Below are 18753 nucleotides of genomic sequence, written 5' to 3' on the forward strand. Positions count from 1 at the left end.
AGGCAACAGTTTGCTCGACCTTTCCCAATTTGGCTTCTTGCCCAACCACAGTACTGAGACCACCCTGATCGCAGCAACCGACGACATCAGACTCTTCCTCAACCTAGGAGGAACAGCGGCCCCATCCTCCTTGACCTATCTTCAGCCGTTTCGACTATGGCAACACACTCTACACCAGAATCACAAAGCAGCTATTGAATCGCATCCAGAATGCAGCAGCGAGACTTGTCCTCGACCTCCCCAGAAGAACAGGCATCTCTTCCCACACCACAGGGTCCTCCACTGGCTTCAAGTCAAGCAAAGGTGCCACTTCAAGCTTCTCACATGCACACTTACAAGGCCCTCCACAATTCTGGACCTGCCTATATCAACAAATGCATCACATTCCACCAACCTACTAGAGAGCTCCGCTCAATCAACCTTGCCCTGGTGTAAGTCCCCCGCATCCGTTGGGAAAGCCTCGGAGGCTGCTCCTCTCCCACCTTGCCGTCAAGTCCTGGAACAACCTCCCTCTCTCCCTGTGGACCTCCCCTTCCCTGGAAGACTTCAGAAGACAGTTCAAGACATGGTTCTTCGACCACCACCACCAACCAGCCAAGAAGACAGATCAAGACAAGGCTCTTCGACCTTCATCAAGGCTTGCAGATTCCCCCCCGCGCCTGGAGACCCCTGGGGGTGACAAGTTTGCGCTTTACAAATACCGGTGATTGATTGATTGACACCCCCGATGTAGCTAGCTTGCTAACATTGTCATCGGCAGATCAGGTGACTATGGCGCCAAGAAGCGGGTCTTCTGAATACTTCTATGCCAGCATTTACACATTGTATTAGAGAGTAATGGCACACATGAAATATTTAAAATTTTAATACATAACAAAAGTCTTTAAATCAAAAATCCGTGTTTCATCAGGGATGGAGTGGATAAATAAGAACTAAATATTAGAAGTTATGGGATAGTTTCTTTTATGTATATTTTATGTATATTTGTGGAGTTAATATGGTCCGTTTGAGATTTTCAGTAATTTAAAATGATTTAAAATAGAATGAAATATGGATAATTCTTATGAAGGAGGACATCATTTGTAGCGATAGAGCGACGGCTGAAATCTTTGAAGTCCGTCTTCTATTTTTAGTAAAAGAACCGACGAGTGTAGACAGAGCGTCTCAGAGTTACCTAGTTTTGTAGTCCGTCATTGATTTTAACTAAAGAGCCGACGCGGTTAAATAAAATGCTGGCCAGTCACTCGGCTTATCTGTTCAGGAAGCGTACTCGCTAACGTTTGAAATTGGGTCACAGGTAAGGAGTAATTCAGATATAGCTATTAAATCCGGATTATTTCGGGGCAAGTAATTAATTGGTTGTTATTCTACAATAGATACGAATTAAAAGACAAATACGTGGAGAGATGATTTATAATTAGATCGAGGGAACCATGAAACGGTAAGCTTCTCGAGGTTTGAAACTAAAATTAACACTACAGTATGTTTCATGTGAATAATTTAAGATAAGGAAACAGTGAGTTATATTTTAATACACTTTATTAAATTAGATTTCATTTTTAGAAATACAAGAGGTACTATGACAGCACTAGAAGAACAGTAAATCAAAATCATGCGAAATTAAGGATTATTTTTCAAATTAAAGGGGATTCAAGGTAGCACAGGGAGATTTCCCTTTCAGTTAATGAGGAGTAAGGTATACACTTTCTTTAACATTTGTCACTGTGACTCACAAGATGGCTGCACTTATATGCTGTAACTGGATTGTTTAATAGGAATGAACATAAAGTTCACATACATAAGGGATCATAATTAGAATTGATTAAACATACTCGTCACTTAAGGTCACGTGAAGGGGCAACACTTAGTTATAGGAAAATGCATGGTTCTCACTTGGTTACTTGGTAGTCACAAAACTTTATCAATGTGGAAATGGACATAATTAAATTGTAATTGTCTTATAATACTTGATAATACTGTTTTATGGATTAATGACAAGAAAGTCCTGAGGAAATCCCAGGGGTACTCCCCCGGATGAAACACGTGTTGACGACGTACAAGCAATTTTGGAGTTGATGGTTATATGAATGGGAGAATTGGACTAATTATATTATTGTGAATTTCACGACGTACAAACAAACTTGGAGTTGATGGTTATATGAATGGGACAATTGGACTAATTATATTATTGTGAATCTGAACAATCGAGTTGGATATTAATTTAGAGAATGGATTTAAGATGGATTTAGGTTTAAGGAACCCACACTGTTCTACTATTATTTTTGTGCTGCCTTAGATATGATAGTTGGTAGGTAGATTTTTTATTTAAAGACTTTTGTTATGTATTAAAATTTTAAATATTTCATGTGTGCCATTACTCTCTAATACATTGTTAGATATCCCAATGGGGTTTATCGTGTAGGTGAATGTGGAGGGTGGACACCTGAGTTTTGTGCACCGTGGTAATTTATTTGTGTAAAGTTAAAATAATTTTGAAATTGGAGCGCCAGTCACTCACTACTGCACCCTCTTTTTGTTTGTACAGCATTTACACATTACTTGGAATTGTCGAGTATCGTCAAATGTGGAGCGCCCATTCGCAAAATAATGACGATAAGTCTTCGCAGTTCCGGTACAAAGAGCCCCATAGCGTGGTCCAGGGTCTGAACCATTGGAGTTGTGCTGCTAAATAATGTCTTTCAAAGTCTGGAACTGCATGTCCCCCCTCCGCCATCGGGTGTTGCAGAGCTGTCAATGCTACTCGTTTACAGGTTGAGCCCCACACAAAAGCAGTGACCAAGGAGTCCAGCTCTTGGAACACTGTTCGAGGGATCCAAACTGGGAGAATTCCCCACAAATATAGTAATTTCTTCAACAGGGCTATTCTTCCTGCCACTGACAGAGATAGTGTTTCCCATGGAAAATCTTTACCCGCTAGATAAGTAAACCAGTGAGGTTCCCATTGTAGTAGTGCCAATTTCTCTGGCAGGTCACAGTTCCTCACAGTTCCTTTCCATTGGGAACAATCTTGACTTCTGCAGTCAAACTTAAGCCCTGAAATGGAGCCAAACTCTTCCAGCATTACTCTTGCTCCCACCAGATCCTCTCCCAGGCTGCTAAGGAAAATCAAAAGATCGCCTCACAGAGTGCTATTTAGTGATGATGTGCCCCAATCTGTATGCCCCTATATTAAGACCCAATCCTGGCCACACTGGCCAGAGGTTCCACAGCGAGTGCAAAGAGAAGGGGTGAAAGGGAGCAGCACTGCCTCATCCCTCGCTCCCCTCTGTAACTTTCAGAAGTGGTCCAGCCCGTGAAGACCCTGGCCATGGGGTTTGTATAAAGCAGCCTCATCCAGACTAAAACGCTTCTTTCCAGCAGTATTCGTGCCATTCACCAAAGTGGTAGCCTAATTCTAAGCTGTCAAAGGCTTGTTCTATGTCTGCTGCAAATATAGCCGCCTCCCTACAGTCATATGTATCAGCCTCCAGTATCATTAGCAGTCGTCTGATGCTTTGGGCTGGGTTCCTTGGATAAAGCCAGCCTTGTCGGGTGTATCAGTTTGGTCATATATTGAATGAGCTGTGATGCCAATATTTTGTTAAGAATTTTGTAGTCAACGTTGAGCATCAACAGGGGGCGGTATGCTCTGTAGTCATAGGCAGGCTTTCCTGGTTTTAACAAGCATACCACTTATGCCTCATGGGTAGAGCATCCCACATCTTTGGCTGTTTTATAGAGGCTATCTAATTTAGGGGCTAAGTTGTCCGTGTATGTGTTATAGAACTCCATAGGGAGCCCATACGTTCCCGGTATTTTACCTCATGCCATACCCTTGAGTGCTGCCCTTACTTCCTGGATAGTGATATCCCCACCCAACGATTCAGCCTCCTCCTCCTTGAGGTGTGGCAGTGGTAGTTGTGCCAGAATATTGGTTATCACAGGTTTGCCCTGTAATGTGGTGCTTTTGAATAGCTCTGAGTAGTGCTTCAAAAAGTGTTTGTTGATACCATCCGGGCAGTACACCCTATTCCGGTTCTCAGTCTCCACCTGTTATCACTGAGCTCCTCTTACTTGAATTGGCTAACCATGCCAGTAAGGATCTGGCCTGATCCCATTCGACATGGGCGCTTTCCATCAATTTCCTTTATATCAAAGCATGTTAGCTGTTCTATTTGGAGTGCCACTGCCTCTCTAGTGTTTAACAGGGGCTACTGTAGCTACATGCGTACTGGTTGCCGGTGCTGGACCTCGCACAGTTCCTATTTTACTGTCATTACTTTCTTTATCAAAGTTTGCCTGACTTCCATCGATTCCACAATGCACAGGCAGTGAATTACAGTCTTAAAATTGTCCTGTAGGTGTGTTTGTCTTGGCTGTTGAGTAAACCCCATCTTGCCTGCCAGTCTGCAAAAGCACAAGCTGTCGGATGTGCCGGTGAATCCCTCAGTAGAGGGTGGGATCGGTCTATCTGGGAGTCTGCTACACAGTTGAAGTTTCACCCCATATCTGTCGGGTGGATCAGGTAGGGGGCTAGCGAGACTGATAATCCCATCAGGAAAGCTCCCTGTTCTATGTTAGGGTGTAAATGTTGATAAACAGTATATTGTGGTCGTCCAACTGACCAGTCAACGGGAAACATCCTTTATGCCGACTTTTTTACAACGAAGTCCTGGTTAACGAAAGCGGAACAACGCTTTCTTTAACCACGACTTCGTTATTTTGTGCCTTAACCACGCATGTCCTGAACAACGAACATGCATGGTTAAGGTACAAACAAGGGAGTCGGCAGACGAGGACGACGCAGATGAGCCGACGACTCAGGTAAGTGGGGGGTTTTAGGTTTTGGGGTGGGGTTGGGGCGTTTTTGGGGAGGGGGTGGGGGGTCGGGGGTTTTGGGGTGGGGTTGGGACGTTTTAGGTTTTGGGGAGGGGGTGGGGGGTCGGGGTTTTAGGTTTCGGGGTGGGGTTGGGGGGGTGTTGCGTTTTTGGTTTTGGGGAGGGGGTGGGGGGTCAGGGTTTTGGGGTGGGGTTGGGGGGGTGGGGCGTTTTGGGTTTTGCGGAGGGGGTGGGGGGGTCGGGGGTTTTAGGTTTTGGGGTGGGGTTGGTGGGGTGGGGTGAGGCATGCAGGATCAATGGGTGCCGGTTACTAATGACTTTACCAGGAATGCCTTTACAATGAAATATCATTGTTAAGGCATTCGTGGTAAAGGCATTAGTAGTAACATCGAGGTCGGTGTTCTGACCTCGTTGTTTAGGCACCCGTTGTTTTGTCAGTCGGCATTCCGTCGTACAACCCCAGTCAACACCACATATCTGCCTTCCGGATCTATCAAGTCCCCCGTCTGCTGGAATGGGACCACTGCCTGAATCCAAATCAGAGTTCCCTGGCGTAGGCCGAATAAGTCATGTAATATGCCTGCCCTTTCCATCTGCGTTGTAGAGCTTTCACTTCCTTGGAAATCAAATGTGTCTCATATAGAAGAGCTACGGGGACCACTCTCCGGTTCAATTGGTAAAATACCTTATAGCATTTAGACATTGTGTGCATCACTCTAATGTTCCAGGAGAGAATCTCTTCCCACCTCAGTCACCAAAGTGTATCATATGTTCAGACATAAGCCCATATTGCTCTCAGTTGCGACTCATAGAATCCCTTTTAGTTAATAAGCAGCAGTAATCTCAAGTCCCACTCCCCAGAACAAGCAGGTTGCTACCCACCACCCAAACTCATGTTTAACTGTCTAATGCACGTGAGACTACTAAAGGGCTTCTCTACTACGGGGGTGTGTTGTTAGGCATGTTCCACCAGTAGAATCCCCCCAAATGGCTAATAATTAGCCCATGGTCTTGGCCTGTGTGTTGAATAATACATGCAAACTCCCTCCTTCTTAACATCATGTCTGTGTGGGTCCATTCCATTACCCTGCATGCTTATAGTTACCAGTCCCTTCATATGATCTTGTCGGAAGTGTTGGGTGTCCCTTGAGGCAGCTCCAGGGCTGAGTCCCCTGACATGCTGCCTCCATCTACCACTGGTGACTGGGGTGTCATCCAACCCCCACTCGATGCCACAGCCTCCATTGCCCTTCGTCACTCCTGCTGGGTTTCGACCATAGAGGGGGTCGCCGGCTTTTGTGGTTTCCATCTGTGCCTGGATTGAGCCCTAGACGGGCAGCCATTGTGTGATTCCCAACTGGGTCCTGCTGGTGATTGCTACTTAATCCAGCTCCTGACCATCAGCGGGGACTGAAAGAATCGGGTACCATCCCATGGGGCAATTCGCAAGTGAGACAGAAATATCATGGAGTAGGGAATTGCCATCTGCCTCAATTTTTGCTTAGCCTACAAGAAGCTACAGCATTGCCACTGTACCTCGCTGGAAAAGTCTAGAAAACATTTCCCTTTACTGATTTCCACTGTGAGTTCTCTCTTTTGTTTAGCTTGTTTCAGTATAAGGTTGCGGTCCTTACAGTACAGTAGGCGGGACACCAATTTTCTCTAGGAGACCCACCACTGGTATGTTGTTGTGCTGGGATCTATTTTCAACATCCTCAGCCCTCAACTTGAGCTTGCAGACTTTGACGCCCGTAGTGGCAAGGCGTTTGTGTACTGCAGACGAGGCTGGGGGTACATCGGCTAATTCCCTCTCCACTGTCCTCTCCACCATGGTGACCCATTCCGCCAAACATCAATGGTCATCCTTTAAAAGCCCCAGGTCTTCCCTCAGGGTGTCTATTTTAGCCTCTAACATCTCCCTGGATGTGGTGATTGCTTACAAAATGTCCTGACGAGAAGAGACACCATCTAGCTTAGGCTGCAAGTCGGGGTTGTCTGCCTCTTGAATGCAGCCCCCTGCATCATCTGGCAAGTGGCCTCTCAGATCATAGTCTTTCTTAGGAGTGCTTTTCCCAAAGTCTCTAGGATAGGTGGTGTGTCCCAGTCCAACAGGTGGCGTGCAGAAGGGGGGTGAACACAGGGAGCAGTTCAATGCCCGTACCCACAACTTCATTGCAACGCGCCAGTAGGTCCACGTTAGCTGAGCAAGCCCCTCCACAGGGGGCTCCGTCCTCTGTCCTCTCACCCGCCGCTGCTCTCTTATAACTCCCTGATCACTTTGCAATCCTGTATTGGACACAAGGTGCAGGCAGTCCAACCGCCCAAGATCTCGGGGGGAGGCCGCAATGCTGGCCACATCCAGGCCCCTCTAGAAAGCAAAGTTCAGGCCATTGAGGGGGAAGTGTAGAAAAGGCGGCAATACACAATGTCACCACTGGGGTACCAGGCAGTCCACACACCTTCCTACTCAGTCTATATAGCTACTGTTATATGTTTTATTAACTGAGTAAGTGTCTGGCGCCCACAAATCCATGCCTGGCTTGCACATTTATGGGCAGGCGGGACCCCTCCTCTCCTGTGTGCACTGACTGAGGGCTCGTCGCTCCGGGTATTTCCTTAATACCAGCAGTGGCTTCTTCTGGTGTGGGCAGCCAGATCCCTCACTTGCCGGCTGTGGTACGAATGGCCCACCCCTCACTGAGCACTTAGGTAACACACTCACCACTGGCTGATATTCAGTTCTCAAGTCAAAAGGGTGGGTCCTGTACTTGCCTGTTTGGTGGATCAGTACTGTCCTCCCCTGCGTTGTCAGTTCCCAGGGATGTTCATGCACCGTTCTTCTCTGCCTCTCGGCCACCTCACCTCCACAGCTGAGGCAGCACAGCGCAGGCCACCAGCAGCACAGCTGGCGTCTCTGAGGCTGGCACTTCACATGTTCTGGATCAGGATCCGTCCATGTGGGCCTCAGGCTCGCCCCTTCCCAAAGAGGCCTCCGCATGTGCCGCAAGGGCCCAATTAGTATTCTGGTGTGTTACTACTTATGCCACAGGCGCTATTCCTGGGGCCGCGGCCTCACTGAGCCATCACCACTGGGGCTCCTGTGCCACTCCTGTCACCCGCCTTCAGGTCTGAAGTACCGCTGCGGGCACTGGAGATTCTGCTTCACTGTCACTGCACTCCCAGGCCAGTCAGAATGCCAAGCATGGCACCATTAGTTGCCTACCCACGCCACAGCTGCTATCTTGGGGCCACTGCCTTGCAGTGCCACCTCGTACCTACCGGGACCTCCCTGCTCCTTCTGGCTCCTGCTTTCGAACCTGCTATGTCACTGCGGGTGCTGAGGGCTTTAAATCTTCATCTCTGTGTCCCCAGGCCGAGTATTGTCCACAGGATGGCACTGGATGGGGAGCTTTTGTTAGAAGCACCAGTCTTTGCCTCCCACACCATTGGCACCTGGCCACGCCCCCTGTGTGTGGACTTATTGTAATGTTTGTTTTGTTGGCCTCAGTGTAATAGTAGGCAATGTTGGTTGTTGTGTTATGGGGAAGATATGTGGTATGTGCTTGGCTTGAATGTGTGGTGTGGATGGCATAATGTTGGTATATGTGTGTGTTTGAGGTGAACGACAGTTGCAGCAGCCAGCTCACTTTACCTGCTGACTTTTCTTGCTCCTTATATGCTCCTCTTCTTAATAAACTGGTTTATCTTATGTAGAACCCATGGTATTATTTGTAATACAGAACTTAACATGATTCTTAAAGCAGACTTAGGGCCTGATGTACAAAGCTAGTGATTCACAAAACCACAGGGTTTGCAATCTCACAAAATGGATGTTGCGATTCGCTAAGATGTTACCTAATTGCAAAATGGGTATAGAAAATGCCTTTTGGTAGGAAATTGCTTAGGATGACCCTTCCAAGTACCAATTCATTATTGTATTTATCAATGTTTTGAAACTGTAATCTGTTTGCATAACATTGAAAGGTTACTTAATCCCGAGTTAGGGTGGTAACACATTTACAAAAGGGAATGTTAAAAAGCTTATCTGTTGGGGAGTAGGCAGTGATCCGGGGACCAGTACCAACCCAAACTATTAAAAAAATAAACTTATATTTTTAAATGCAGCCCTGTTTCCTTTAAGAATTACCTTATTAAAATGCAATCACACACAAGATGGCCAGCAGGCCCCAATCTCTGTGATGACATCCAATCCTTGGGAGTCACAATTTGAGACCTACCTCATGAATCCTGATTAGGTAGGTCAAATTGCAAACCACTATAATTTGGAATTTTGTGAAACAACCTATTAGTATATAGGACCGTTCACAAACATATTTACCATTCACAAAAAGTTAGTATGCAATTTGCTAATGGAAATTTTATACATCAGCCCCTTAGTGTGCATAGATGAGGTATCAATGTAATTTGTTGTGAGCATCTCCATTACTCTTGAATCAAGGGGTCATGTTACACACACTCTGCCTCCCTCTTTTATCCTTTGCCTAGTTCATTGCCTCCAGTATTAAAACTCTCCCCTTTTCATCTTTCAGGCTTATTTTGGATAGATTGTAATACAGGTTATGTTTGGGAGTCTAATACAGACATTGTGCAGAGAAATGCTATGTTTATGTTTTTCGTTGAAAACAGGACCTCGCATATGAGAAATGGCAGTAGGTCTGCTGCTATATTTAAAACACACGACTATCTCTAAATATTAAATTGAAAATTGTTTAGAATTTGGACTAGTTTGACTGTGCAGTGTCAGTGACCTGGCCAAAGAGGGCACAAAAAAGCTGACATTGGATCATAAATCCAAAGTTGCTCCGAACAGGGCCCCCCAAAGTATGTTTCTCTCAGGTTCCCCAAAATCCTTAAAATATCCCAGCCCTCTACCACATGTCTCTACACTTACACTGGGATTGCCCCAACCGAACTGATGCTTAGTTTAAGTACTCAAATTCTGCACATGCACTCAGTCTCCCTACATGCATAAATGAATGAAGAGATCTTCCTTTGATATAGAACAGAGGCTGTTAACTTATTTGAGCCTCGGTATTCATTTTCAGTGACCGCCTGACAGCTAAATAGTGTCCAAAATAACGTGATCCCATTGTGGTATGGAATGGTATTGCAGGTAGTCTTCCACAATGGTCACCAGCTGCAATGGTTTTTTCTTTTTCTGTAAACAGTGGTCATTTACTACATCACCTCCTTAAGTTTGTAGCTTGAGATCATATGATTTCTCCATTACCACAGTTTTCCATTTAACTACTGTATACAAACGTTTTGAAGTTTTACATTGTAAATGTAATTCTGTTTATGTTGCACTTACTGTCCCTGACAAGATGTTGAAGGGTGTTTCGGCAAGTAGCATGCTACCCCTGAACCCACAAAGGATTAGTGGTGGATTAGTATAGGGAATTATGAGTTAATCTGAGCGGTGGACATGCGAGTATGTTAGTTGGATTGAATAGGTTAATGGAGGGATAAAGGAGAGAAGAGTCTAGAATGTGTTATTTGGGAGATCATAGAAGTAAGATGAGGTTTGAGATGAGTAAAAGGCGAGATGGAGAAGGAAGGAGTCTCTAAAAAGGGCATAGGGAAACCACAGTAGTAAAATGAGGTTTGGGATGAGGGACAAATTTAGAAAGGGTTATTTTGGAGATCATAGTAGTAGAATTAGGTATGGGATGAGTCAAGGAGTGGAGGCAGAGGATATATTGAGAGAGGTGTATGATGTGCATTGAAGAGAGTCGAAGGTTTCTTTTCGACATTAGGAGTAAAGTAATAAATATATAGATACACATCTACATAGAAAGGGTATACATGTGTAAGGAAGATAATATGTTGACATATAAAAATGTATTGTATACACTCAGACTTGCAATTGTTGCTGTACTTGAAGCTAATTTGTGTATTTTTATAACTTTTTTATTTTATATTTTCCTCATTATGTCAATAGTGAAGCACTTGTAGATAAAATAGTTATGATATTATTTACCTAATGTGATAGATAAATAAAACGGAGACCCATAAGCATCTAATCAAATTACTTATATGAAAACTATGCAGTGACCTACATACATGTTAACCATAAAAATAATATATATTTAACCATAAGTTATATATACATTTGTTATACAGACCTAAAGAACATCTATACAGTTTTTTAAAACCATAGTTATTATTATACATATATGTACAAAGAAATAAACATATCTAAAATATATAATCAAATTATGAATGTTTACATGCACCACGGTAATGCTGTACATTAGTGTTTGAGTATGGTGGTTATGTAGGAAAGAGTAAACTCTTGAGTAGTCCTCTGAAGATAAGATAGTTATCCATGGATCTCATGTTTGGGGGTAATGAATTGCATAGTTTGGCTGCTTGAACAGAGAACGCAGTACCACCTATGATTTGTTTCTTGAATGGTGGGGTTTTGAGGCAAGGAATCAATATGGAGCTGAGGTTCCTCTGCTGAATGTATTTGGTGATTTTATTCCTGATGAAAAGCAGTCCTGTTCCATGTATTGTGGGTGATGCAAAGCAGCTTGAAGGTGGATCTTCTGGCATCCGGTAATCAATGTAGGGCCCTCAAGGCAGGGGGTGGTGTGGGCTTGTGGCTTTACATATAGACGTAATATGGCAGCAGAGTTCTGAATCTGTTGTAGTCTTTGCATAGATGATAAAGATGATCAGTGGTAGAGGCAATTGGTGTAATCCAGTTTAGATAGTACAAGAGAGATAGTAGCCTGGACCTTTGGTGGAAATCCCAGGAGGGTGAAGATACTTCACAGAGTTTTCATAGTAATGAAGCTTGAGCTTGCTAATTTGTCCCCATGGGCACTTTGATAAATTGGAGCCCATGGTAATTCCATGGCTTCTTACTACCTTGGATACTTTAGGAAGTAGTCATAGATCGTCAGGCCAGGCACAGAGTGGTTCCTAAATTTTCCAGTTGCCAATTGTGAGCATTTCAGTTTTGGAAGTATTCAATTTACGATGGCTCCATATCATCCACTGATCAACAGCTCTGAGGCAACTGAAGATTTTTGAATTTCTAATGTCTTTGGGTTTTCCAGTTGAAGGTGTATTTGTGTGTCAACTGCAGTTTTGGCTTGTGTGCTGAAATTCATTGATCACTGCTGGTAACAACTTCATGTAGATGCTGAAAAGCATGGGTGAGATGACAGAGCCTTGAGGGCCCCCTGATTTTGTGAGGTACTGTTTGGATGAGTAGGGGGAGTATGGATGACATTTGTTCTATTTCGAAGGTAGGATGTGATCCAGTCGACAGCAGTCCCCTCTATGTGGCTTCAAAGAGTCTTTGTAATTGTGTGTCATGGTCAACTGTCTTGAAGGCAGTGGAGAGGTCCAAGAGAAGTAGTACAGAAGCCCCATTCCGGTCTCCTGTGTTTTTATGGTCATCCCAGATGGCAATGATGGCAGATTCTGGACCTATTCCAGGGCAGAATGCTGTTTGGTAGTCTGAAAGGATGGAATTATCTTCAATGAATCGTGACATCTGGGTGAATGCTGCTCTTTCTATCTGTTTGGCCCAGAAAGATCCATTTGGAATAGATCAGTAGTTGTTCGGGTTATGCGGGTCCAGGTTTGTTTCTTTAATCATGGGCATATGTATGCTTTTTAGGTCTTCTAGAAAGATTCCTGTAAAGAATTATTGATGATTCTTCTTACTGGTGTGGAGGCAGAGGTAGTTAAAAAAAGGTTCTTGAAGGTTTGTGGTGAACAAGGGTCAGAAGAGCATCTGGCTGGCCGGCTTGCTTCGAAAAAAGTCATAAATTCACTTTGTGATAGTTGTTTGAAGGAATGCATAGGCTTGGTTAGCCTACTTTTGGAGGGGATTGTTGGAAATAGGATGATGCTGGTGGTTTTCCTTTGCTTTAAATAGGAGTCTAATGTGTCTGCTTTGGTTGTGTAATGATTTGCCAGTTTGTTAGTGAGTTTTTGATTAATGGGATAAGTTCCTTCTGTGCATTAAGGGTTACTAAATTCAGTGAAAGTTGTATACAATTGTTTATTTGCACATGTAGCATTTTTAATTCTGACTATATAGTACTTTTTTTTACGTTTTTTTGATTGCTTACTTACATATTCTGTTAAGTTTGTGTAGGGGGAGTTTGTCTTGATCGCTGTTTGTTTTGAGCCAGGTGCATTGGTGCTTCGTAATTTGCTGTGGTATCTTTTTTAGTTCTGTATTTCTCCAAGGTACTTGTTTTCTTTTGTCTTGTTTTGTTTTTCTTAGTGGTATGAAGACATCTAAAACTTCATGTAGCCACTCAAAGTTTTTGGATGAAGTTTATTGTGTCTAGGTCTGTGTTGGATGTTGATTGTGTTTCTAAGTATTCAAAATTGAGTTTGTTCCATGGTCGATAGGTGGAGTACATGTAAGGTGGTCTTAGATATGTCAATTTGTGGTGTTTTATGTTGGAAAGCTACCAGATGGTGGTCTGAGCATGTGACTGGAGTACTCATTTGAATGGTAACTAGTTCTGGATTTGCAAAAATGATATCTAGAATGTGTCCAGCAATGTGTGTGGGTTTATGTACCATCTGATGTAGGTTCAGCATGACTAGGCGGTGATGATAGTTTTTTGATAGGGTCACCAAGAATGCATAGGTTGGAGTGTAGTGTCATAAGATTTGAACTGTGTCTAGAAATGTGTCAGAGAATGTTGCATTGCTAGGTGGTGGTCTGTAAAGGAGGAGGAAGTTACGGGAGGAAGTGGGTGTAGGGTTGCATATGGTGATGAGGACCTCACAATCTTGTATGGGAATATCATCAGGTTTGTGAGATTTATTGTTTGCTTGAATATAACAGCTCCTCTTTTGCCTATACAATTTTATGTGACAGTTTGAAGACCTGGAGAAATGGCTTCATACAACACAGGAGTCATGCCATCTCACAACCATGATTCAGTTACGAAGAGCAAGTCTGGTTGTGAGTCAGTGAGTAGGTCGTAGATGTGGTGCTTGCTTTTAGAGATTTATCAAGCATTTATTGGTAGGAAATTTGGAGATTGTGTTTTAATGGTAGTGTGACTGTTTTCTGCAAGAGTGAGCAGTATTCTTTGAACTTGTAGCAGGTGTGTCATTAGTGCTTGCGTCGACTGTATGAGGATAGCGATAGTGCAGTTTTTCTTTATTGTATTCCTCGTTTGGCAGACTTAGAAGGCATTTTGTTGAGTCTGCATGTGTAGGTGGTGCAGATGGCAGTTGAGAGTGAGTTGGTGATCTGTGTTGTTATTGTAGAGTAGTCTTGCTGTGTAATAGACATGGAAATGCAAAGTTGTGAAGAGTGGCATGTTGTTAATTTTGTTTGTGTCTGCTTAGGGTGGAAAATGCAGGAGTTAGCGGTGTTGGTGGAGCATGTGGATCATGTTCTAAGGCTCCATATTGTGAAATGGATGAGAGGCGTGTGAAGGAGAGCTGTTGCATTGGTGTATTTGTGGTAAGTGATGGTGAAGATGGAAAATTTGGGTGTAAAGTTGGCTTAGGATGTGTATGATTTGTGTAATTATGAGCGTGGGTATATTCTTCTAATTTGTAATGGACTGTATTATGAACTTGTGTATCTGTGAGATTTTGATGTGCTGGTGTGTGTTTTGTTTTTGTGGAGTAGTGAGAGGAGGTATTGATGTAGTGATTTTCTGAGAAGGATTTTTATGTAAAGTTCTGTTGTAAATTCTGAGTGGAATTCGAATGGTAAATGGAGTAGTGATGTCTTTTTGGAAAACAGAGTATGTGGTATATGAGAGGGGATTGACAAGAGGTATGAGTGTTTGTGTCAGACTTGACAGCTGGAAGAGGTCATGTGTGCGCCAGAGTGGAGAGTAGGGATTGTTTCATTGTGTTTGATTGGTAAAAAGAGGAAGAGGGTATGGGTGGGTGATAGGATGGGCTGAGTATTGGTTTGTGGTGACAGAAATTGGTCTGCTAGGAGCAAGTTCATAGTAGAGCTGGTGGTTTGTATGAACAGGGAGTGCATGTCTGGATGGATTAAATTTATGTATAATATTGCTTTGTGTTGTGTTGGTGATGTGTGGATTTGTTAGTGGTATACAACAGAGTGCTGTTGTGTGTGCGAGTGAAGGTGCCATTGTGTGGTAGTTGCAGCAGAAGGGTGTATTGGTGTGGTTTGTGGGGTTTTGTAATGGTTGTTGAGCAACTGAAATGTGCATAGGGTTGAGTGGTACTAAATGAGTAGAGTGCATTTGCTGCAAGTGCGTTAATTTGTTTGTGGATGTGGATGGGTTAAGGTAGTGGCTGATGATAGAAAAAAGGCCAGCTTTTCTGGCCTTAGGACCGACTCGAATAGGCAACTGACCTTGTCCTCTCCATCCTTAACCTAGATGCCCGGGCCGAGACACCGCGAACCTTAAGGGTAAATAGCTCTAGGTTAGGTGATTTTCAGCCAATTGAGTCCCTAGCCCTGACCAATTAGAACCCTAGCCCTAAGACCAATGTGAGACCTAGCCCTTATAATCAATTGCAGTCCTAGCCCTAGCAACCAATCAAGAGCCAAACCCTAACCCTAGGTCCCATAGAAACACAAGCCCTAGGAACCAATCAGACCCATAGACCTATTAATCACTCAAAGCTCAAACCCTAAGCCCAATAAAAACCCTAACCCTAACAACCAATCAGAACCCAAGCCCTATCAGCCAATCATATCTCAAACCCTAAGCTGTATGTCCCATAGAAGTCCTAGCCTTAGCAACCAATCAGAACCCTAGCCCTATGAGCCAACCAGATCTCAAACCATAAGCCCTAAGTCCAATAGAAACCCTAGCCCTAGCAACTAATCAGAACGCTAGCCCTATCAGCCAATCAGATCTCAAACCCCGAGCCCTAGCGCCAATAGAAATCCTAGCCCTAGGAGCCAGTCAGAGCGCAGATGCAACAACCAGTAAGAAAGTTATATAAAGGAAATGTGACCTTAAGCACAGGCTGGTGGGCAGAGGGGGCAGGAAGCTGCTCCTAAAGTCAGAATCTTCTTGGATACAGAGAGGCTCAATCCACACATTGTAGTTCCTGTCCAACAATGCAGGTAAGGCCCAAATCTAAAGCCACTAAAAATACTGGTTTTCGTGCACTTAAATCACTTATTCTAGCCAAAAACGAGTGCTATGTACACTTTCAAAACACAGCTTAGACCACCAAGCAGATTAAGCAGTCTCTTAAACACACCAACACAGTCTCCTCTGCATGAGACTACAGCCTACATTTCGGCTCAGGGTGTTCTCATGCTTGGGTTTCCCACTGAGGTCCCAGTTTAGAGAAATATTTTAATATCTTACATTTAGTACACTTAGTAACAAAGCAAGTACTAATTCTAACAGACTAGGAGCCCTAATTGTTACCAACTAAAAGTGAATTCTAATGTATTTTAGGCAAATTAATAGTTATAAAAAAGCTTTTAATGCAGATTGAGCGTGGAACTGGACAGTGGAAGATTTGTTTTGAATGATCATTGCTGGTGCTCATAACAGGTTTAACAGCATGTTTTAAGAGCACAATTTTACTGTATGTTTTGCCAGAATCTACTGGTTGTGATCAGCTATTGATTCTAAAAAAAGAACAAAATACCAGCACAGAAAAAATTCAAACCTCGTGCTACGAAGTGCTGATGAGGCTTTAGGCTAGCTCTGCAGCTCTCTAGTGGAGATGCAGTCAGACGCAGTGCGCGCCACAAGAAAAAAACGCTTGCTTGGCCATTTACTTCTAAAATGAAAACCATTGCACGTTGAACATCCAATGATACTCTGGTGCTCACAATATGCTCCATGGCTACATATATATTCAAACAATAAGTGCCCTTCTTACCGTCTAAGCACATTTGTTAGTTCTGCAGCCAGCTCACTGTCGTTGTAAGTTCTTATATCTGCGAGAGTCACCGATGGCGCAGTTCCATCCACGGATTCCTGGCACAAAAAAAATCAAATTATTAGCTCCAAAAAACTCACCTAAGCGGCACACATTTCTTTATTTCTAGTATAATCTAAAGCATCAGCAAAATAATGTGCTGAAGCTGTGTAAAAAATAAAGACATCTAAAAAATAACCAATTTGCCGCAAAACCCGTTTGATCAAACTTTACCCACAGAGCTCATTTATTCAAATATGAGCAGCCCAATTTTTTTAAGGTAATAACGTACCAAAGTACTAAAAATATGCACTAAGTAAGAAGTCAGTATTTATTTTATTTACTTTATTTTAGTGTATGTATAAAGTGCAGCATTTGCCCTTGATGGGTCTCATGGTACCCACAGATGCCTATTCAAATAATCGGATCCATGAATGAATGAAAAACAGTGACTGAATAACCAGGTTTTCAGATTGTTGCAGTGAGGTTTCCATTTTAGTGGTAGGAGATGATTATCTAATTTACTTGTCAGCCAGAATAGTAATTGTACACAAATAAAAGAAATATGTTAGCAAATGTAGTTTGTACTAGAATGAGATGACTTCAAGCATTAAGTGTGAGTATCAATGTTGAACAAACTTGGTTGACTACAATCAGCGCCACTGGAATTATGCATTTCTGAGGCTGCAGCTTTTTTCGCATAATTATGGATCAGTCTCATTTAGCACATAATCCATGATCTACTGCATAATCTGCAGTTTTTAAACAAAAAATATTGTTTCTATCTCAAACGGCTCAAAGGTTACTAGAAAACGTGGCAACGTGTTCACTTGCACTGGAAGACCCTTGGCAAATGTAAACTGATCATCTTTCGTTTGCTAATTTTTACATTTATTTGCTCACCTGACATTAATGAGTTGAAATCTTTGCCCACACAATATTACCATGGGTAGAAATTACAAAATATTGAATCAATACTATTAAAAAATGTGCCGCAATTTTCAGCATAATTTGCCTTTTCTTGCTGCATAAGCCGCATTTTGCAGCATGATTTGCCTTTTCTTGCTGCATAAGTTCAGTGGCCCTGACTATTAATGGTGAAACAGACAATTTCATGTATGGTGTAACTCTCACTCATTAAGTGACATATCTGGGAAAATAGATTAAAAAGAAAATAAGCCACTTAACTAGAATTGTAGCAGCTAAAGCACTATATATTCCACACCCTGATGGTAGGATCCAAGGTAAGAAAAAAAACAGCCCTAGATTATATCTTCCAGTTGCCCAAGATATTCATACTGATTACCAATATCTCTCTCTCTCATGCATTTGCATTATCTCTCTCTACCAAGGTTCTGCACAAATTGCCAGTTAACAACATTGCACACCTCCCTGGACTTCTCTGTTGTATCAAGGTCCTTCCAAGAAAAGATTCCCCACAGCATCATTAATTACAATAAACTATGCACCCATAGATGAACTCCTTACACATGCAACAAAGAGCTTCCTAGACGTTTTCAATTACCTAATTTTCTCCACATAGCGGAGGAATGAACTCCTAGCAGGCAGGTTTCTGGGAAGGAAATGGTGATTAGTCGTAAAAACCATTTTATACTTTATACAGGAGAAAGGACATAAGCTAGGGGCTGCTTTAAAGTGCCATATAGCATTTTGTAAATATCCCCAATTACGTAAAGAATGTACACATGGCCAAAAGAAATAGCTTAACCTATGTCCTGAGGTCGCCTACTCTCCTGCCTTCAACCCTGGCCCTGCTGACCAGAGCTCTGAGCCCTTCTTTTGATATTTGAGGCACATTACGCTAAAGCCTACATAACTTTTCTCCACAAAGTATATTGAGGCAAAATTTGTGGCTGTTTTCCTCACAAGTTGGAGATGGTAAAGGTATCCATGGTTTGTGGCTTCCTATTAAGGGAACTGAGAAAATAGTGAAATTGTCGGAATTTTTTTGAAAAATGAGAAAAAATGTTGTGCAAGAGAGTGTATTTCTAGGGGAAAAAGA

The 18753-nt window shown here is 42.9% G+C and overlaps 1 protein-coding gene across 2 annotated transcripts in view; it reads right to left on the bottom strand.

Moving 5' to 3' along the window:
• Nucleotides 1-18753, bottom strand: part of MCC (MCC regulator of WNT signaling pathway) — a 1218505-nt gene that overhangs the window by 99891 nt on the left and 1099861 nt on the right. For both annotated transcript variants that reach the window (XM_069226494.1, XM_069226495.1), the window contains one exon: nt 16692-16789. In XM_069226494.1, the coding sequence (XP_069082595.1) occupies nt 16692-16789 (98 nt within the window). The remainder of the gene's footprint in view (nt 1-16691; nt 16790-18753) is intronic.

This window comes from Pleurodeles waltl, chromosome 1_1 (genome assembly GCF_031143425.1).
Source record: "Pleurodeles waltl isolate 20211129_DDA chromosome 1_1, aPleWal1.hap1.20221129, whole genome shotgun sequence".
Taxonomy (NCBI): Eukaryota; Metazoa; Chordata; class Amphibia; order Caudata; family Salamandridae; genus Pleurodeles; species Pleurodeles waltl.